Source organism: Bos grunniens, chromosome X, assembly GCF_055505025.1.
Source record: "Bos grunniens cultivar Pamir isolate PY7600 chromosome X, Bosgru_T2T1.0, whole genome shotgun sequence".
NCBI lineage: Eukaryota > Metazoa > Chordata > Mammalia > Artiodactyla > Bovidae > Bos > Bos grunniens.
Genome location: NC_141194.1, coordinates 93,454,960 through 93,477,133, shown reverse-complemented (window position 1 = coordinate 93,477,133; position 22,174 = coordinate 93,454,960). Strand labels below are relative to the sequence as shown.

At 40.5% G+C, this 22,174-nt stretch overlaps 1 protein-coding gene across 1 annotated transcript; it reads left to right on the top strand.

Annotated features, from left to right (window-relative positions):
- Positions 1 to 273: 273 nt before the first annotated feature.
- Positions 274 to 21,917, top strand: TNMD (tenomodulin). Its single transcript, XM_086388781.1, has 7 exons — positions 274 to 452; positions 624 to 755; positions 10,827 to 10,967; positions 11,179 to 11,280; positions 19,108 to 19,261; positions 20,878 to 21,047; positions 21,540 to 21,917. Exons 1-7 carry the CDS (start codon positions 405 to 407, stop codon positions 21,747 to 21,749), a joined length of 957 nt encoding a protein of 318 aa, XP_086244907.1. The 5' UTR covers positions 274 to 404; the 3' UTR covers positions 21,750 to 21,917.
- The last annotated feature ends 257 nt before the right edge of the window (positions 21,918 to 22,174 follow it).

Genomic DNA, 22,174 nt, shown 5'->3' with positions numbered 1-22,174 from the left:
GGTCTCCATTCTTTTCTTTGTTTTGTTTGCTTATTTCTGGAGTATGCAGCATGCATTGCCACTGATATTTTAAGTTCATAGTGAAAAATCATTTCAAAGTGTCCTAGGCTTGGTCCCCTTCCAAACCAACCCCCAGGACAATAGTTTTCATTATAACCTTCTGTCTTTGCCATTCTGGATGGAATTCTGTGCACAGAAGTTATATACATATATGGGTATATCGATGCAACAAATCGCAGCACAGGAGCCCCCTGGGCTCCCTCAGGCTCTGGTATGACATATTTGAGCCATATAAATTCAGCTTCTCCTCTGGCATCTGTTAGTCGACTCACTTGCAACTCCACCTCAGCAGTGGTCTCTCAGTCCTCTCAAAGCAGGGAAAGAGTGCTGTGTGCTGAGAGATCATGGCAAAGAATCCTCCAGAGAACTGTGAGGACTGTCACATTCTAAATGTAAGTTGATTCATATTTTTTCCCCTTTTGAGCAAAAGCATGGCTTTACAGAGATATCGTATTGCTATGTGAACATTAAAAAGTGAAATTAAAAGTGACTTTGAATTACGGCTTGCATTTTTAAGGGCTATTGTTTATTTTTTGTTGTTGTTCTCTTTGTATTTTGCTTAGGCAGAAGCTTTTAAATCCAAGAAGATATGTAAATTACTTAAGATTTGTGGATTGGTATTTGGTATCCTCGCCTTAACTCTAATTGTCCTGTTTTGGGGGAGTAAGCACTTCTGGCCTGAGACACCCAAAAAAGTAAGTAAATGAACACTATTATCCAAAGATTCTGTTTTGAGTTTATTGAATTTAATTAGTGGTTGACATGTATATTACTCTGAAAATGAAAGTCACTGTTTGTTTTACATTTATTTTTTGGTGACGTGAAAAACTGAACCAAGATTTCGGTTCACTCTTTTTCTGCCTAATTATTTTGGCAAAATGGAGAACAAAGTTTTCTCTGTATTTCAGTTAGTAATGATAAGATGTAGAATTATCCATTCTTTTTTAATGCTTGGTTTTAAGGAGTTAAAGTTCCTCCTAGAAGAAAAATTCTTACTGTAAGAAAAAATAGTTTTCATCTTTCTTTCAATTATCTGGGCAGAAACTGATGGAAAAGTAATTATGCTACCACATAAGAAGAAACCACCAGAAATGGCAGCAAAAGATTTTCAGGGATTACGTTTCTGACTTAATGCATCTCCTGTGAGGACAGGCAGCAAGCTCCTTTTCAGAAGGAGTAATTCTCGTACCTGAATTCACATTTATTTGTGACTCAAAAAAAAAAAAAAAAAACTAGAGCTTTTCAGCTTCTCACTACAGGTTAGTGTTATGTTAGGGTTTAGCCACAGTTGTTGCTGTCCCAGTGAGATAGTAATGCCACAAGGTAGAAAAGTGACACCAAGTCATTAATCACAGATGTCTCAGAATGCTTCTGATATTAGGGTTATTTAGTGAAGCTTAGCAGGCCACTGTAGTTGATATTAGTGTACCTTAGTGTTATTGTCACCCCTGGGCTCATACACAATGAGCAAGTTTAGCTGTGACTCAAAGGAAATCATAGCCCCTTCATGCCAACAATTTCCATTTGAAAGAGAATTAATAAATTTACAAGCTGTACAGTGTGAAGATGATTTTCTGGTTTTATCACATTTTTTTTCAGGGTGTAGGATGTTGCTGTTGTTACCACTGTTATTAATTATTTGCTAGCAGACATAGGAAGGGAAAGGCACACATCTAGGAGGCAGGATGAAATAATGGGGAAGGGAAGAAGAAAATAATGGGTTGTTATGAACCATTAGGGAGCTTCCCCAGTGACTAAGTGATAAAGAATCCACCTGCAATGCAGGAGAAACAGAAGGTGCAGGTTTGATCTCTGGGTCAGGAAGATTCCCTGGAGGAGGGCATAGCAATCCACTCCAGTATTCTTGTCTGAAAAATCCCATGGACAGAGGAGCCTGGCAGACTACAGTCCGTGGGGTCACAGAGTTGGACACAACTGAAGTGACTGAGCATGAACCATTAGGAGCCAAAGGAGTGATAGGAGCAAAGAGAAAATAATATGGATTAATAAGGAAGGACACTGGGGGTATAGAAAATAGAAAGTCAACTGGAAAGTGAAAGTCGTTCAGTCGTGTCCGACTCTTTGCGATCCCACTGACTATACATTCCATGGAATTCTCCAGGCCAGAATGCTGGAATGTGTAGCCTTTCCCTTCTCCAAGGGATCTTCCCAACCCAGGGATTGAACCCAGGTCTCCCACATTACAGGCGGATTCTTTACCAGCTGAGCCAGAAGTCAACTGGACAAATGTCTAAAAAAAAAAAAAAAACAGAGAAGTAAGACATAACACCCTTTGGATTCTTCACCTCTGCTGCCATACTGACTTTCATTTAGTCCCAGGGGCTACCTTATCAAGTTTAAACAGGAGAAAGAATAGTGAACTTTCTTTGCTTGTTTTTTTTTATACCTTGCTCCAGAAAGGATTTTTTGCATCATCCATTGCATATAGTTAGCCCTTTCTCTTATCATTCTCACTGTTCTCTGCTTCTCAACTACTTTCTGTTCACATGTTTTTCTAGAGAAGCCATCTAACGTTGAGGCTAGCAAAGTTGGCAAAGTAATTAAGATCAGGAAAGAAATAGTAAATAAATAAGAGTGCCAAGATACATTCTGATCCAATTTTGCTATTACATAACTCATTCCCAAGGTGACACGCTGCCCCACAAATTGAATCTTGGGTCCTCTTGACAATTACAGATGGGACAGAGAAGAATTGGTCTTCCCCAGTGGCTCAGAGGTAAAGAATCTGGCTGCAATTGCAGAGATGCAGGAGATACAGTTTCAGTCCCTGGGTAGAGAAGATCCCCTGGAGGAGGGCATGGCAACCCACTCCAGCATTCTTGCCTAAAGAATCCCATGGGCAGAGGAGCCTTGTGGGCTACAGTTCCTAGGGTCTCAAAGAGTTGGACACGACTAAAGTGATTGAGCACGAGCACAAGAGGAGAATAAACTGTTTGTCCTTCATGACCATAATGTACTTAACTGGGTGTAGTCAGTCACTAGCCCTTTCAGCCACCAATATGTATGTGCCTAAATATGGGGCTCTATGACTTTTCTGGTTTTATTGTAGCCATTGTAATTGCAAATCTTATTCTGAAAAATTTTGTATTTTCCTAAAACTGCAGTGCTATTTGTCTCAGTGTAATTATAAATGACTGTGTGGGGACCTCGCTTTTATCTAACAAGGTGTCAAGCTCACTAACAGAGCCCATGGTCACCTCTGCTTTTGTATTATATCATCTTTGCTTCTCACTCCAGTTTGCTTTTTAATGCAATCCTGTAATTTCCTCAAACCAAATGTCAAATCTTGTCACTGTGGGCAAAGAAGAGGTGGGGTATGTTAGTAAATAAAGTTTATCAGGAACCAAATCTCTCAAGAAGTAATCCATTTGAGTATGTAACTTTTTAGCAAAGGAATTCTCAGAAATGAACGCAAAGCAATCTGGTAAAAGATAATACATAGGTGTCTCCTGAGGTAACTTTTTTCTACTGTGAACAAAGGTTGTTTGTTCTTCATTCCAATGGGGAGTTGTGATTTATTGCCTTTGATATTGAAGTCCAGGCCTTGCCCCAGAAGACCAGGTTAGGTCCACTGCAAACCAAGGACCCAGTTGGAGATGTGGATGCTCCACTAAGTCCACTACCTTCAATTCCCAGACAAAGAGCCCCAGGGAACATCTAGGTTTCCGATGGCTAGGGCTGCTAATAAGGCTGCCTCAGAGAGGACTTAATAAATGCTGGGAAGTGAAGAGAAGTCAGACTAGTCTTGGAAGAAGATTTGCAGAGGAAAATGATCCAGGCATCTTGCACAAATTAAAGAGGCTCCCCTTAAGAGTATGGTCTGGCAAGAATCATCAGTTAGCAGATGAAAACCCAGGATCTTCTGGACTTTCCTTTACAAGACTGTGGGACCTATGGAGACTGTGGGGACCTTGGTGGAGAGAACTGGTGATGCTGTTATGCTCATGGATGACAGTGATGTGTTTGGCATCCCAGGACTCCCTCCAAGTTTTTAATGTTTGCTCCTCTAGCCTCCAACCACACCTCATTTTTATTTTGCTTTTTGACATTTGCTTATAATAAAGTGTTTATTTAACATTCCACATCTGGTGTTGACATTTCCATGCCAGTAAGTTCTCCCCTCCTCCTCCCATTACCTCCCACCTTGATGTGGACAAAAGATCCAGATTTTTGATCTGAAATGGGAAGTAAGCTATGATGGACTCCTTCTCTCCACACACCTCAGGCATGAGCACATGCACACAGAAAAGAGAGAGGAAGGGATGAAAATAAAGTGAAACAAGGAAGACTAACTTTGAGAGAACTGCTTCACTCCCTTACAGGCTACAGATCCCCAACCCACAGCCACGTATAGAAGCCACTCGAGCTGAATGAAAGCCAGTCCATTGAGTTCTATATGCAGCTTTCTTAAACCGAGCAGAGGGTACCTATTCAGTCCCAGAGGTTTCAAGAGGGCATCACAAGGCTCCACTTCCATGCAGTGACTGCCCAGTCATCTTTGAAGCAGATTCCCTAGAGATACATTCTTGCTTAAGGCTCCCTGTATCACACATAGAACTTGAAACAAGGAGAAATCAACTCTCCAGCTAATTTATTCAATATGGAGAAAACAAGGCAGAAAAATCCCAGCTTTTAAACCAACAGTTGATAGATATAGCACAGACCTTGTAGCCTATCCTCCCTCCAATCCTTTGTAGAATGAGGCAGAAGACTAATTAATTAAATAAATGAAAGGCTGCCCTTCCTGCCATATATAGGAACTGCCTGGTGATTTTAGGGCTATTTGGAAAGCCTAAGTCCTAAGACCCACATGGCAATCCGCAGATTCCTGGAGATGTCCCCTCAGCTCCTGCATATAAACAGGATGAAATGAGAATGGTTAGGATAGGTGGGCATCTGTCTGCCCTCCCCCTCACATCAACTGCAGATGACAATTCAAAGAGTTTCACTCAGGACTGCAAACACAACAGCATTCTAGCCTGAAAATCCTTTGCTCAGAAAAAGCACTTTCCTGATAAGTCAGGATCTGGCTTTTTTGAGGCTATTTCTCTAATACTAATATTGGCCAGGGCCAACTTTATTCATTCCCCTTGTAGGCACACAGGGGATACAACTTTCTTCCCTGAGTTCCCCGGGTTTTCCAGTTTGGTGGGTGAAATGTGGGTCTGGAGAAGCATTTCATCCTCTCAAGTGAAAGATGGAGCTGGAATCTATTTAGCAGGGGAACTGAACTTTACCAGATGGTGCCATGTCAGCATTTTAAAATTTTATTTTCCTCCCAAACCATGCAAAAGTGAAGTCCACCGTTGTCTAGAAACTCTCTTGAGTCAGCTCTTACTCTGTGTTGTTGAGGGTCCGCATCAATCACATAGGTTAGGACTCTGGCTCCTAGGAACACATTTGTATTCAGTCTCCTTATTCTCCTAAGGCAGCATTGCTGGCAAATCACATGGTACCAGCCAGAAAAACCCTAGGTCTTCAAAGGGAGCTATCCTTTAGTGGCTAAGAGAGGGGCTGTGGCTACTGTAAGGAAGTAGCTCAGGAATCAACAGGTAGTAGTAGTTCAACAGTTCAACTTGACCTCTGTCTATCAAATCTGAAAAGAATTCATTTTGCCAAACTACTGTATATAAAATAGATTAACAACACGAACCTACTGTATGCATAGGGATATATTCTATATCTTGTATATATATATTCTATATCTTGTAATAATCTATGATGGAAAAGAATCTGAAAAGCTGAATCACTTTCCTGCACACCTGAAACTAACACAACATTGTTAGTCGTAGCTACCAGTCTATCAGTCGGTGGCTCAGTCGTTGTCTTCGACTCTTTGTGACCCCATGGACTGTAGCCCACCAGACTCCTCTGTCCATGGAATTTTTCAGGCAAAAATAATGGAGCAGGTTGCCATTTCCTACCCTAGAGGATAAAATCAACTATACTTCAATTTAGAAAGACAATTAATTTTGTCAACTATTCAACATTGCATATGGCAAGGGGTGAGAGATAAAGATGGGACCCAAGCCTCCAGAGACATCTGGTGACTTGTCCAAAGTCACACAGCTTGTAAGTGGCAGAGTTGAGGCTAGGACTAGAAACTGGTCTAGAGATTTTTTCCACTATTCTTCATCTGCATTTAAGAATAAGGAGTGGTAAGGGTAGTGGGTAGGAAAAACTTCCAAGTCAGCTTGAATCTCTAGATGAAAGAAATGTGGGTTTTTTTTTTTTTTTTTTTTTTCTTTTTGAAAAAGAGGAATGTCTGTGCTGCCTAGTCAATTTTTTTTCCAGGGGTGAGAACTGGTGATTGAAGATACAGAAGTCCAACTTTGCATAAGAAACAATGTGTCTGCTCTGTGTTAGTTAAGGAAATACCCAGAGGCCCTTTAATTCCCACAAGCTAGTTCGGTAATAATACGGCACAATACATTCCCTTCCCTTCCTTCCAGCCTAACATCTGCTAGCCAGCTATTCTGAGCATGTATTTCACCTTTGGAGGGTGTATGTACCTCATAAACAGACAGTAAAGAAGGACGGTGGAGAGAAGAACAGCTAGATTAATCACAGGCTTCAAAAAACAAACCTAAGCCAAATGTGCTCAAATACTTTTTCAGGACAAGCTAAAGCTACTTGCCCCCAAACAGATCTATCACACTGAGGTCTCAGGCAGCTTCACTCTTTATAAAAAGCTTTTTTTTTTTCTTATCTCAGAGATTGTCACAAATGGAGGCTTGAAAGCACAGCAAACTGTGAAAGAGGGATGTTAGGGCTCATTTGCTGCCTGAGTGGAGGATTTAACTGCACTGAGGAAAGAATTCCTGGGCAAGGAAGAGAAATGAGTCTGTGTTTTCTCCATGTTTTATCAGTGCACTCCTCTTATATCTCTCACTCCTTGGACTTCACCACATATATATCTCACTTTACTTCTGAGTCATATCTCATCCCATTGGTTTACCTGTCCCACTCCAGTGTTCTGGTCCTTGGTATTTGAGATCAGCCTTACCTGTGGATGGAGCTGGAGCCCATTTGAGTGGTGCAGGAAAGATGCCCTTAAAATATCTCTTATTCTTGTTGCCATTGTGTTTAAAATCCACCAGTAGTAATTCTTTCCTTTGAGTTAAGTATCAAACTCAATTTTTTAAACAAATGCCCATCACTAATATCTTAGTGTGAAATCATTTGCCAGATAGATTTCTTTGATATAAAGTATCAGAAAAATCACGAAATTCCTAGATGTCTAGACAGGAGACAGAGGAATAGAGGGAGATGGGAAGAGGAGGAAGGCATAGAAAGGCGCAAAAGGAACAGGATATAAAAAGTACAGAAAAGGGAAACTAGAAGCACCAAAGATTAACTTGCCCTAATTTGCCAGTTTGGCAGAAGTGTTCTTATCATACTCTGACCCTGCTCTGTCCTTCCTGGAATAAAGCTGACTTAGAGGCAGTCTGAAATGAGGTATGAGGAGCCCACTCACACTTCTCTCAGACAAGTCATCCTGTCTCTGCTTTAGTTTACACCCAGAGTGGACAAAATCATTTATTCCTTCATCTCCAGAAAGACCCTTAGCCCCTTAGCCAGTGAGCTTAGTAGAAAGAAAAGTACTTCTAAAGCCAGAGGCATGAGCTCAGTCTTCATATGGGCCAGTTAAGCAATGTGCTCCATGGGGACTCGGACAAGACAGCATGTCTGGATTTGCTCAAACTCATCCCTAAGCAGTCCAAAGTGGGCCACCAGCATCATCTTCTAGACAAAGTTTGTTCCAAAAGGACACCTTTGATAATGGAATTCCATCTGAGTGAATATATAGCCCCCACCTCCCACCCAGAATTCACATACAAATGAAGTCATTCTGATCCCACTATCATTATTAACAAAAAGGCAACATGCTGGTTAATAATTACAATCAGAATGGATGCCTCCTCCCCCAACAACAACAACAAAACTCTTTGAAAGAATGCTGAAAATAATCAGGATCTGCTGAGCGTGGCAGTTTCCAATAGTTTTCATCTAGCAAGGTGTCCAAGTGAAGTGCATTGCCAACAGTGCAGGAAAATTCATTCCACAGAAGTACACTGAAATCCTAAATGTCACCAGTATGGTTCCATAGTCTTCTCCCAATGATTGAAAATACAGCCTGTATTTTCTCTTTTGCCCAGGTAGGCAGCGTTCCAACAGCCCCTAGTCTCTAACCTCATTTTTCCGTGCAATAATCCATCAGTTGTGCTACTGATGAAACAAACACCCCACCCCACCCCCAGTGACTGGTGGTGTCGACATTTGTCTCAGCAATGGATAGTATTTCTAAAGAAATTCCACCCTGTTGAGAGATCTGACAAGGCTGAATCTGCATTAGATGCCTCTCTCCTCTACTTAGGTCAGGCCCACTGAGAGCTCAATTTGTTGCCATAAGGTAGAAGTTTCTCAGGCTGGCCGCAGAGCTGCAACTCAGAACAAATTTATAACTAGAAGCAAATAACAAGTCTAAGGGAATTTGCTACCTGTCACAAACCAACTCAGACTCACTGTGTTAACTCTGCAGTTGCTGGAAAGTTCTAAATAGTGTTTTCCTTCCCCTTTTAAAATGTTGTCTCTTAAAAGACCTTGCCAATGCTCAAATTTCTTTAGGAAGCCAAGAATTTGCCATTGGTGATAAAAATGTATTCAACAATTATTTCAGCTCTGACCATGTCTAAGTTACTGTAGGGCAGCAAAGAGGTCAATATCATTGTCTCTTGCTTTCCTATTCAGTAACTAAATCAACTTTTCACACTTGAGGTAACAGTGCTTCTACAAGCCCTTCCAACGTGTTTTTCTACTTGAGGTGGGGAAAATTTGACCAGGTTAATCTAACATTCAGTCACAGACACTGGCAGACATTAAAAAACAACCCAACCCAGTGCAAGCTCTAAAAGACTGCCACTGGGAACAGAATCATTAGAAAGCAATGTTGGCTCTGTGGATGACTTGCTTTTCCAGGCTTTCAGTTTACCAAATGCTTTTCATAAAGAAAAATGAATATGAAGAAACGTGATAGCAAAAGGCCTCCTAACAACAGGGATAAGATAGACTTCCACATGACACCATCAGGGCTGCCCTGGTTTGTGATAGCAAATTCCTTCGGGTTTTTCTTATGCTTCTAGCTGTAAACACATCTGGCTTCCCTGGTGGCTCAGCAATAAAGAATCGGCCTGCAGTGCAGGAGACCCAGGTTTGATCCCAGGGTTGGAAAGATCCCCTGGAAAAGGAAACGGCAACCTACTCCAGGATTCGTGCTTAGAGGATTCCATGGACAGAGGAGCCTGGCGGGCTACAGTCCACAGGTTCTCACAGAGTCAGACACGACATAGAAACTAAACAACAACAACGTAACACGTCCTCAATTATAAGCAATGGGCTTGTTAATAGACTGGGATATTCTACGGGCCTTAGAAAGAGGACAGTCTCTTTTAGAGGTTAGCAGAGAGTCTGGGGTTTTGTTTCAACCATTCAGGAGTAACCTGATATTTAGCTTTGCCAAGGCGCTCTTCTTGGAAGATACCATATTACATAGTGCATATTACAATTCATGGTTATTAAATTCTGTATGCAGGAGAACCTGAAGACTTAAAGTCAGCTGAATCGAGTTTGGAAAAGAGAATTCAGTAATAAACTGAATAGATTTTGTTAGCCCATAACAGAGAAGGTTAGGGGAAGGCAGTAAATGTTTCCTGGAGTTTAAAGGGCAAAAGGAAGCAGTTGAGGTCGGGGTAAGACTCTTACTTGATATTCGCCAAAGACAATGGTCTTCAGTGCTTAAAAAGGACATATCCAAGACTGGTAAGGCAATATTAAATCTCTTGGTAGATAAGGAGATAAAGAGCATTCTAAATCTGTTCAAATCTCTTTCTCAGCCCTACTGAATTTCACAGGAAGAAAGTGGGTGACCTTTGAGTACTTAGAAAGGGAAGTGGCAGTTTAAAGAAGCAGTAGAGGTCTTTGGCAGTTCCTTTTCTTACCATAAGGGAAAAACACCTTATAGACTGCTTTGCAAAATATCATTTGCTATTTAGTCAAGGCTGCCAAGAAAAACTGTTGGAATTCTTAGTAATTAGTTCAACAACTTGGCTTGAATACAAAATACTAACTCTGAAGGGATCCCCGTATCAGCTCTAGTGCCAAAAAACACCTCACTTTAATCTCAAGTCTCAGAGAATTCCCAACAGCAAGCTGCTGAGACAGCACCTCTCTACAAAGGCTCTGGAAAAAGAATGTGCCCCAGATATTACCCAATTAAAGTGTCTTATGAACAAACATGCTTCCCTAGTGGCTCAGTGGTAAGGAATCTGACTGCAATGCAGGAGACCATCCCTGGATGGGGAAGATCCCCTGGAGGAGGAAATGGCCACCCACTCCAGTATTCTTGCCTGGAGAATCCCATTGACAGAGGAGACTGGCAGGCTAGAGTCCATGGGATTGCAAGAGTCAGACACAACTTAGCTACTAAACCACCATCACCATGAACAGACATCTGTGTGTGTGTGCTAAGTTGCTTCAGTTGTGTCCGATTCCTTGTTACCCTGTGGACTGCAGCCTGCCAGCTTCCTCTGTCCATGGGATTCTCCAGGCAAGAATTCTGGAGTGAGTAGCCATTCACTCCTCCAGGGGATCTTCCTGACCCAGGGATCAAACCCATGTTTCTTACATCTACCTGCATTGGTGGTCATACTGAGTATCTTACAGCTTGTTTTCCTTTGTTCTCCCAGACATATGACATGGAGCACACTTTCTACAGCAATGGAGAGAAGAAGAAGATTTACATGGAAATTGATCCCATTACCAAAACTGAAATATTCAGAAGTGGAAATGGCACTGATGAAACATTGGAAGTACATGACTTTAAAAATGTAAGTTGGATGTTTTCTCCCTAAGGCTTCCCACTTAAAATATTAGAACACTTGAGTCAAGTTAAAAATAACCTGTAGCCTCCATTTAATTTATAAGAGAAAGCTTTCCTTTTGAATTCAAATTTTGCCAGCCTGGGGCCCTAACAAATCATGACACTCATTAATTGTGGCTACTTCAGAAAGTTTTCTTATTTTTTTGTCTGTTTTATAGGGATACACTGGCATTTACTTTGTAGGTCTTCAAAAATGCTTCATCAAAACTCAGATTAAAGTGATTCCTGAATTTTCTGAACCAGAGGAAGAAATAGATGAGGTATGTAAGAATGACAGTAGTAGTAAAAGCCATAATTTGTTGGGGACTAATTATGTGTCAGACTTTGTACTAAATGCTTTACTCTTATTTGATTCTCACAATGATCCTATAGACAGGTACTATTATTGTCCCCATTTTCAGATGTGAACCAAAAAGTAACTTGCCCAGTGTTACACAGTTAGAGAAGAGCAGATTGGGATCTTGAACTCAGACCTTTCAAAAACTAAAGTTGATGCTTTTAGGTCCAACATTGTACTTTTCTTTTTTTTTTAGTTTTAGTTTTTTTTTTAACTTTTTATTTTATGTTGTAGTACAGTTGATTAACAGTGTTGTGTAGTTTCAGGTGTACAACAAAGTGATTCAGTTATATATATACATATAACTATTCTTTTTAAATTATTTTCGCAATTAGGTTGTTACAGAATATTGAGCAGAGTTCCTTGTGCTATAGAGTAAGTCCTTGTTGGTTTTCCATTTTAAATATAGCAGTGTGTACATGGCAATCCCAAAGTCCCTAACTGTTCCATGCCCCCTGGTAAACATAAATTCATTCTCTAAGTCTGAATCTGTTTCTATTTTGAAAATAAGTTTATTTGTATCATTTTTTTAGATTCCTCATATAAGTGATGCCATGATATTTCTCTTTCTCTGTCTGATTTACTTCACTAAGTAAATGCTCTAGGTCCATCCATGTTGCTGCAAATGGCATTATTTCATTTTTAATGACTGAATAATATTCCACTGTATATATGTACCACATCTTCTCCATCCATTCATCTGTTGATGGACATTTAGGTCGCTTCCATGTCTTGGCTATTGTAAATAGTGCTGCTATGAACATAAGGGTGTATACTCATATATCTTATAACAACTTTTATATATATATATATATATATATATATATATATATATATATATATATCTGATTCACTTTGCTGTACACCTGAAACTAACACAACATTGTAAATCAACTATACTTCAATAAAAATTAAAAATTAACTTAAGGATAGCAGCCATTAACATGGCTTATGTGCATTTGCTTCCAAACCAAAGATTTCTGGTAAGAGTGGTGAGCTAGAAGAACAAAATCAATCCTGCCAAAACAAAAGCCCCAGGGCCACTCGGGATCCTTGCTGCTTTTGTCACACTTTGACATTCGCCTATTCTAAAGATTTTAATTCAACACTACTATACACAAAATAGATACCAACAAGGACATACTGTATAGCACATAGAACTCTTCTGAGTATTATATGGCAGCCTGAATGGGAAGGAAGTTTTGGGGAGAATGGATACATGTATATATGTGGCTGAGTCCCTGTGCTGTTCACCTAAAACTATTACAGCATTGTCAATCAACTGTACCCCAATGCAAATTATAAAAGTTTAAAATAAGAAATAAAGATTTTAGTTCAACACTACCATATATAAAATAGACAACCAACTGCATAGCACAGAGAACTATACTCAATATCTTGTGATAACTTAAATATATAGCTGAATCACTTTACTGTACACCTGAAAGTAACACAACATTGTAAATCATCTATATTGCTATTGCTTGTGCACTCAGTCATGTCCAACTCTCTGTGACCACATGGACTGTAGCCCTGCCAGGCTCTTCTGTCCATGGGATTTCCCAGGCAAAAATACTGGAGAGGGTTGCCATTGCCTTCTCCAGAGGATCTTCCTGACCCAGGGACTGAACCCACATCTCTTGTGTCTCCTGCATTGGCAGGTGGGTTCTTTATGATTAAGCCACAAGGGAAGCCCAAAATCAACTATACTTCAATAAAAAAATTAAAATTAAGGGACTTCCCTGGTGGCTTGGATGGTAAAGAATCTACCTGCAATGTGGGAATCCCAGGTTGGATCCCTGGGTTGGGAAGATCCCCTGGAGTAGGAAATGGCAACCCACTCCAGTATCCTTGCCTGGAGAACTCCATGGACTGAGGAGCCTGGCAGGCTACAGTCCATGGAGTTGCAAAGAGAGGGACACAACTGAGCAACTAACACTGGTGGCCTAGTGGCTAAGACTCCACACTTCCAATTCAAGGGGCCTGAGTTCCATCCTTGGTCAGGCAGCTAGATCCCACATGCCACTACTAAGACCCAGCACATCCAGGTAAATAAATATTTTTAAAAATTTAAAAAATATTTCAGTTCATTCATCTTACCATTTTATGCTGGGATGCTAATGGAATAATCTATCCTTAATATCACTAAGAAAAGAAAAAGCAAAGAAGGTTAGAAGTACAGTGTAATACAAATTCTCTGAAAGCACACCCCTAGGTCAGGGTAAGATAACCTAGTGCATCAGGGCAACAGCTTAGTGGCCCTTGTAGGCCTAGTGGGAGATGGAGGATTATTGCTTAAAATACAGCCATCAATAAAGCCCAGGAGACTCTTCATTTTTCCATGATATTCTGACAATAATTATGGTATGTTGCTGTCAGTGGAGGAAGGAGGGGAACCTTAGCTAAGGATGTATTGTGACTATAGCCAGAAGAAACAAATGGGTTGGGTTGGTTTTCTTAGTGCTTAACTGGCAAATCTAAAATGAAATTATCCCAATAGCACAGAGACCGCTCTATGTACTATAAATACCTCTTTCTTTTTCTTCTCTCTTTCCTAGGTTCTTTTACATTTTTCTCTTGCCCAACTCTCTCCATCTTAATTCTCATCTACCCATTTACCTTTTTCTTTTACTTTTATTTATTATTTGCAGGGATGGGGTGGTGTGGGGATCATTTTTACTTTCCATTATCCAAGTCTCATGGCTGTCGCTGGTTCCCACAGAACCAGTAACTTCCAGAGAAGTTACAGACTCTTACAGAAGTTACAGAAGTTCCTAGAATTTCCAAGAAAAGGATTTCCCCCAAAGACGATGCTCTGCTCCCAAGGTCTATGGCAAGTGAAAAGTTTGGGAGTCTTTTTTTTTTTTTTTTAAATAAGCCTATTTTGGATGCTTCCCTAGTGGCTTAGACGGTAAAGAATCTGCCTGCAATGCAAGACACCCAGGTTCAATCCCTGGATCGGGAGGATCCCCTGGAGAAGGGGATGGCAACCCACTCCAGTATTCTTGCCTGGAAAATCCCATGGACAGAGGATCCTGGCGTGCCCCAATTCATGAGGTTACAAAAAGTCGGACATGACTGAGTTAATAACACACACTCAATTTGGATGCATCCGAGGAACAGAGCAACTTCTAGGATATTAGAGACTACTATAGGAGGCAAGAATAAGATGAAAGGAGAATGAATAAGATTAAAAGCTATTATATCCAGTATCACATACTGCTTTTTACAGAAAATAATGTAAGACTTTGAGTTGGGCCAGCCAACAATGACATTCCAAACTGACATGACAAGATTTCTTTTCTGAAAAAGTTAAAGGCAGGGACTTCCCTGGTAGTCCAGTGGTTAAGACTCTGCACTTCCACTGAAAGGGGCATGGGTTCAATCCCTAGTCAGGGAACCAAGTTTCCACATGTGGTGCTGCCCCCCAGAAAGATCAGATCAGATCAGTCGCTTACTCGTGTCCAACTCTTTGCGACCCCATGAGTCACAGCACGCCAGGCCTCCATCTCCATCACCAGCTCCCAGAGTTCACTCAGACTCACGTCCATCGAGTCAGTGATGCCATCCAGCCATCTCATCCTCTGTCATCCCCTTCTCCTCTTGCCCCCAATCCCTCCCAGCATCAGAGTCTTTTCCAATGAGGCAATTCTTCGCATGAGGTGGCCAAAGTACTGGAGTTTCAGCTTTAGCATCATTCCTTCCAAAGAAATCCCAGGGCTGATCTCCTTCAGAATGGACTGCTTGGATCTCCTTGCAGTCCAAGGGACTCTCAAGGGTCTTCTCCAACACCACAGTTCAAAAGCATCAATTCTTCGGCATTCAGCCTTCTTCACAGTCCAACTCTCACATCCATACATGACCACAGGAAAAACCATAGCCTTGACTAGACGAACCTTTGTTGTCAAAGTAATGTCTCTGCTTTTCAATATGCTATCTAGGTTGTTCATAATTTTCCTTCCAAGGAGTTAAGCGTCTTTTAATTTCATGGCTGCAGTCACCATCTGCAGTGATTTGGGAGCCCCCTCAAATAAAGTCTGACACTGTTTCCTCTGTTTCCCCATCTATTTCCCATGAAGTGATGGGACCAGATGCCATGATCTTCGTTTTCTGAATGTTGAGCTTTAAGTCAACTTTTTCACTCTCCACTTTCACTTTCATCAAGAGGCTTTTTAGTCCCTCTTCACTTTCTGCCATAAGGGTGGTGTCATCTGCATATCTGAGGTTACTGATATTTCTCCCAGCAATCTTGATTCCAGCTTGTGTTTCTTCCAGTCCAGCGTTTCTCATGATGTACTCTGCATATAAGTTAAATAAACAGGGTGACAATATACAGCCTTGACGAACTCCTTTTCCTATTTGGAACCAGTCTGTTGTTCCATGTCCAGTTCTAACTGTTGCTTCCTAACCTGAATACATATTTCTCAAGAGGCAGGCCAGGTGGTCTGGTATTCCCATCTCTTTCAGAATTTTTCACAGTTTATTGTTTTCCACACAGTCAAAGGCTTTGGCATAGTCAATAAAGCAGAAATAGATGTTTTTCTGGAACTCTCTTGCTTTTTCGATGATCCAGCGGATGTTGGCAATTTGATCTCTGGTTCCTCTGCATTTTCTAAAACCAGCTTGAACATCAGGAAGTTCACAGTTCACATATTGCTGAAGCCTGTCTTGGAGAATTGTGAGCATTACTTTACTAGTGTGTGAGATGAGTGCAATTGTGCAGTAGTTTGAGCATTCTTTGGCATTGCCTTTCTTTGGGACTGGAATGAAAACTGACCTTTTCCAGTCCTGTGGCCACTGTTGAGTTTTCCAAATTTGTTGGCATATTGAGTGCAGCACTTTCACAGCATCATCTTTCAGGATTTGAAATAGCTCAACTGTAATTCCATCACCTCCACTAGCTTTGTTCGTAGTGATTCTTTCCAAGGCCCACTTGATTTCACATTCCAGGATGTCTGGCTCTAGGTCAGTGATCACACCATCGTGATTATCTGGGTCGTGAAGATCTTTTTTGTACAGTTCTTCTGTGTATTCTTGCCATCTCTTCTTAATATCTTCTGCTTCTGTTAGGTCCATTCCATTTCTGTCCTTTATCGAGCCCATCTTGGCATGAAATGTTCCTTTGGTATCTCTGATTTTCTTGAAGAGATCTCTAGTCTTTCCCATTCTTTTGTTTTCCTCTATTTCTTTGCATTGATTGCTGAGGAAGGCTTTCTTATCTCTTCTTGCTATTTGGAACTCTGCATTCAGATGTTTATATCTTTCCTTTTCTCCTTTGCTTTTCACTTCTCTTCTTTTCACAGCTATTTGTAAGGCCTCCCCAGACAGCCATTTTGCTTTTTTGCATTTCTTTTGCATGGAGATGGTCTTGATCCCTATCTCCTGTACAATGTCACGAACCTCATTCCATAGTTCATCAGGCACTCTATCTATCAGATCTAGGCCCTTAAATCTATTTCTCACTTCCACTGTATAATCGTAAGGGATTTGATTTAGGTCATACCTGAATGGTTTAGTGGTTGTCCCTACTTTCCTCCATTTCAGTCTGAATTTGGCAATAAGGAGTTCATGGTCTGAGCCACAGTCAGCTCCTGGTCTTGTTTTTGCTGACTGTATAGAGCTTCTCCATCTTTGGCTGCAAAGAATATAATCAATCTGATTTCGGTGTTGACCATCTGGTGATGTCCTTGTATAGAGTCTTCTCTTGTGTTGTTGGAAGAGGGTGTTTGTGATGACCAGTGCATTTTCTTGGCAAAATTATATTAGTCTCTGCCCTGCTTCATTCCGTATTCCAAGGCCAAATTTGCCTCTTACTCCAGGTGTTTCTTGACTTCCTACTTTTGCATTCCAGTCCCCTATAATGAAAAGGACATCTTTTTTAGGTGTTAGTTCTTAAAGGTCTTGTAGGTCTTCATAGAACCGTTCAACTTCAGCTTCTTCAGCGTTACTGGTTGGGGCATAGATTTGGATTACTGTGATATTGAATGGTTTGCCTTGGAAACAAACAGAGATCATTCTGTCATTTTTGAGATTGCAAGGCCCACAATGTCTCATTTTGGCCATAATTTATTTTTCAGTTAATTTTGCCAGATTGTCTAAATAACATTAAGTATTCATCTCATGATAGTGAAATTGCTTTATCTTCAAGAAAATCCTATTTGTTTGTACTTAGGCTACAGATTTTTTTATGAGACAAAGTTGTGATCCTGAATGACAAAAACTTTTTATTCTGTACTTCCCTCACCATTGCATCCATAGTTTGCACATGTTAACATGCAGAACAGTTATATAAATAGCCCTGATTTTTCTAACAAAGCTAGTCAGTGTACCAACCTCATTCTATACAGTCCCTTTCAGTGCATACCAAGGTCTTTACAGACTCCTGAACAAAGGAGCTAAGATGAAGAGTTTTAAATGACTAGGAGAAAAATTACACATAGCCATATTTCAAAGAATAAAAACAGTGAAACCATAAAACTAGAGAGAAACAAAAGAGAAAAGGAAAAACCTAATTAAGAGTACTGGGTAAATTGTCAAAGCCCAGGAGATTAAGAGATAAGTATACCGGACTTCCCTGGTGGTGCAGTGGCTAAGACTGCACACTCCCAATGCAGGGGCATAGAGTTCGATCCCTGGTCAGGGAACTAGATCCCACCCACATGTTTCAACTAACAGTTTTCATGCCTCAAAGAGGATCAAAGATCTCGTGTGACATAACTAAGACCTGATGCAGCCAAACAAGTAAATTTAAAAATATATATATGTTTAAAAAGAGCTAGGTATACACGACAACTACTTCCAACATTATAAACAGAAAAGTAGGTAGTGCTCTTGACAATAAAAAAGAAAGATTGCCTAAATAAAAACCATTCTGTCAGACAAACTCCAAGCATCTAGAATGAAAGGAGTAAAACAGTAGTCAGGGCATTGTAGTCACAAGTTAGAGACTTGACTTCAAAACAAACAAATAAAAAATAAAGACATCTTTGGTACTACAACTATACCATTAACAGGCAATCTTGAAAGCCAAAATATTAGGTCCTGGTGCTACTTAACTGATTTCACCAATTTGGATTATAGGAGTGTTTTTCAGCTTGTGATCAAATTAAACTTGCAATCCTAATCATAAGCCTAAAATAAGGCAGGCACTCACAACACCAAGGGGTTCCCCCATGGGTCAACAGGTACAGAATCTGCCTGCAATGCAAGCAACACAGGACATGCAGGTTCAGTCCCTGGATCAGGAAGATTCCCTGGAGGAAGGCATGACAACCCGCTCCAGAATTCCTGCCTGAAGAATTCCATGACAGAGGAGCCTGGTGGGATACAGTCCATGTGGTCATAAAGAGTTAGACATGACCCAAGTGACTGAGCATGCACACACAACATCCATTTAAAAGAAAACAAACATAAGTCACTCAAGGTTCCAGAAGGCCAAATTAAAACATACTTGGCCCAGTGAGAGACCTAGAAAATGACAGAGAGCCTTCCTGACTTTAAGAGAAATTAAGCAGAGAAGGCTGCTGTTTCAGTGAGCAGACTTACAGTTAGAGGGGAGAAGGAGGAACCAGTTGCTAACTCTCCCAAAGGCACCTACTGTATGCATGGCACAGAGCTACTTCACAGGAAGCTCTGGGACTATAATTATTATTCAGACTTGAAATATGGTGTTTTCCAGTATCCCATAATTTCTCACTCACTTTATTAATTTCTCTGCCTATCCCTACCCTGAACAACTTTCTTCTCTCAGAATGAAGAAATTACCACAACTTTCTTTGAACAGTCAGTGATTTGGGTCCCAGCAGAAAAACCTATTGAAAACCGAGACTTTCTTAAAAATTCCAAAATTCTGGAGATTTGTGATAATGTGACCATGTATTGGATCAATCCCACTCTAATAGCAGGTATGGCTTCACCCTCCTCCTCTTTCTCCTCCTCCTCTTCATCCTCTGCTTTCCAAAATCAGTAACGGGTTAATGTTACCAGCATTCAGAGACTACATTTCTAGGAAAACAAATGATAAGCTTGTATCTTCTTAGATGAAACTGTATATGCTGACAGCCAGTGAGGAGGAGATTTTTCACAGCCAAGTTATAAATCAGATAAATTAATGCTGACAGGCTATTAAATATCCCATCAAAGGTAACGCCACCCCAATGTTTGCAGTGATAGCAAAAAGCTAATCTGTCTCTCTTTGTACATCTATATTCATTGCAGTCGAGCTACCAAACTATGGCTCAAACCACTATGTGCCCAACCCAAGAACAGAGGAGAGAAGAGCCAAAATAATGCCCTATTGTCTCAAGAAGGATTTTCTATGTCAAATGGTGGCATTCTCCTCAGAAGAAAGGACGGTCACTGCAATACCAATTTCTTTGTGACTATTTTAGGAATCAGTATAAAAGCAATTGGATGCTAAAGGTAGAGTTAAAGACTCCAGATCTCAACTTCCAGTCAGCCCACAGAGAGGGCAAATGTCCTTGGACATCTTATTCTGCCTAACTAGCATAAAATTTGGCCTCCCTCATTCTGGACAGCATAGATCACTATATTGCCCAAGAGAGAAGGATCTAATCAATGCGGGCATCTATTGGTACTCTTTGGCCTTAAAAAAAAAGCAATTGTGGTTTCCTGGATTGGACACTACAACTTCTGCTTCAACATCCTTCTCTTAAATGACATTAGTGGAGATAATGATGAAATTTGAGTAAAGTTTGTAGTTTAGTTAATTTTATTGTACCTATAAAGGGCTTCCCTGGTGGCTCAGTGGTAAAGAATCTGCCTGCCAATGCCTGCAATACAAGAGACATGGGTTCAATCCCTGGGTCAGGAAGATCCCCTGGAGAAGGGCATGGCAACCCACCCCAGTATTTTTGCTTGGGAAATCCCATGGACAGAGGAGCCTGGTGGGCTAAAGTCCATGGGATCACGAAGAGTCAAACATGACTTAGTGACTAAACAACAACAACCTATTGTACCAATACTAATTTCTTAGTTTTGCTCATTGTACTGTGGTTATATAAAATGTTAACCTTAGGGGAAATTGGGTGAAAAGATATACAGATACTCTGTACCGCCTTAGCAACTCTTCTATAAATCTAAGATAATTTCTAAATACAAAGTTTAATAAAAAAGCATTTAACACAGAAAAGAGAAGGGATGAGGAAGGAGGACAGAGGACACTATATCAAATCAGGCAACCAAAAATATTTACTGAGCACCGACCATGAGTAAAATCATTGTGGGAGACACCAAAGTCTCCTGCCCTCAATTTTTAATTTAACATGCTAATAAGGCAAAACAGTAAGTGTCTGATGCCAAATGAGCAAAGGTGTCTGTGTACATAGGAATGGTCAGATCTCTTTTGGAAGACCTTAAAATGTCAGCTACAGAACCCTGGAAAAGTGGTTCATGCATACCTAAATGAGGACAGTGAGAAGACACAATGAAAATCTCTATCCCCCAATGCTAGTCCCCCAAGCAAAGTGGTTGCATCACAACTTTGTGTGTATTACCTTAGTTTCAGAGTTACAGGACTTTGAGGAGGATGGTGAAGACCTTCACTTTCCTACCAGTGAAAAAAAAGGCATTGAACAAAACGAGCAGTGGGTGGTCCCTCAAGTGAAGGTGGAGAAGACCCGTCACGCCAGACAAGCAGCAAGTGAGGAAGAACTCCCAATCAATGACTATGTGAGTTCTGTGCACATTATTCTTGTTTAGAGGAAAAAGACAAAGAGCCTTCACAAATCTCACTATTTTTCAGATCAAAGTCACTGAAAGGAGACTGGTCATTGTTTTAACAACAACAAAAAAAGTATTTAAGAAACTTGGAATACCTAAAAGGCTCATTCAAAATCAATCTTGTCAATATTTCACAATAAATGATAATGGAAAGGAATATGAAAAAGAATATATATAAATATATGTATAATTGAATCACTTTGCTGTACAGAAAAAAATTAACACAACATTGTAAGTCAACTCTATTTCAATAAAACTAAGTTTTTTAAAAAATTTTTAAATTAAGAAAACTAAAATCAATCTTGATCTAGTCCATTGATATATCTCCAAGATCAGGCTCAGGAACTTAATTACTCACCAGGCCCCAACTTCTATAGTTTCATATTCCTCCCCTGCTTGGCAGACCTCTTCCCCTCCAACACTGGTTTCTTCTTCTTTCAGACTGAAAATGGAATAGAATTCGACTCCATGTTGGATGAGAGAGGTTACTGTTGTATTTACTGCCGTCGAGGCAACCGCTACTGTCGCCGCGTCTGTGAACCTTTACTAGGTTACTACCCGTATCCATATTGCTACCAAGGAGGGCGGGTTATCTGTCGTGTCATCATGCCTTGCAACTGGTGGGTGGCCCGCATGCTAGGGAGGGTTTAATAGCAAGTCTGAGCTCGAGTGCTTAAACTTCTGGCACCCAACATATAACAAATGCATGCTATTCAATGAATTTCTGCCTATGAGGCATTTGGCTCCTGGTAGCCAATACTCCGGAATTGCTTGTAGGTAATTCTTCTCTTCATGTTCTAATAAATTTCTACATCATCATCAATGGCCTGATTGCTGCTGAACACACTGGGTAAGTGTTTGCTAAGAATATTTCCTGCAATGAATGGAGCAGATCTGCCTCATGTGGAAGATGATGAAAACTTGCACTTCATCAGGTTTGGGGTGTAAGAAAGGGCAAAGCATAAAGATTCTCAAATATTGTATTTTACTGGGCTGCATTGAGAAAGTGGAAATAGGGGCTGATGATAAAATGGCCCCATAACTAATGCCTAAAACCATGTCCTTTTGTGCATATC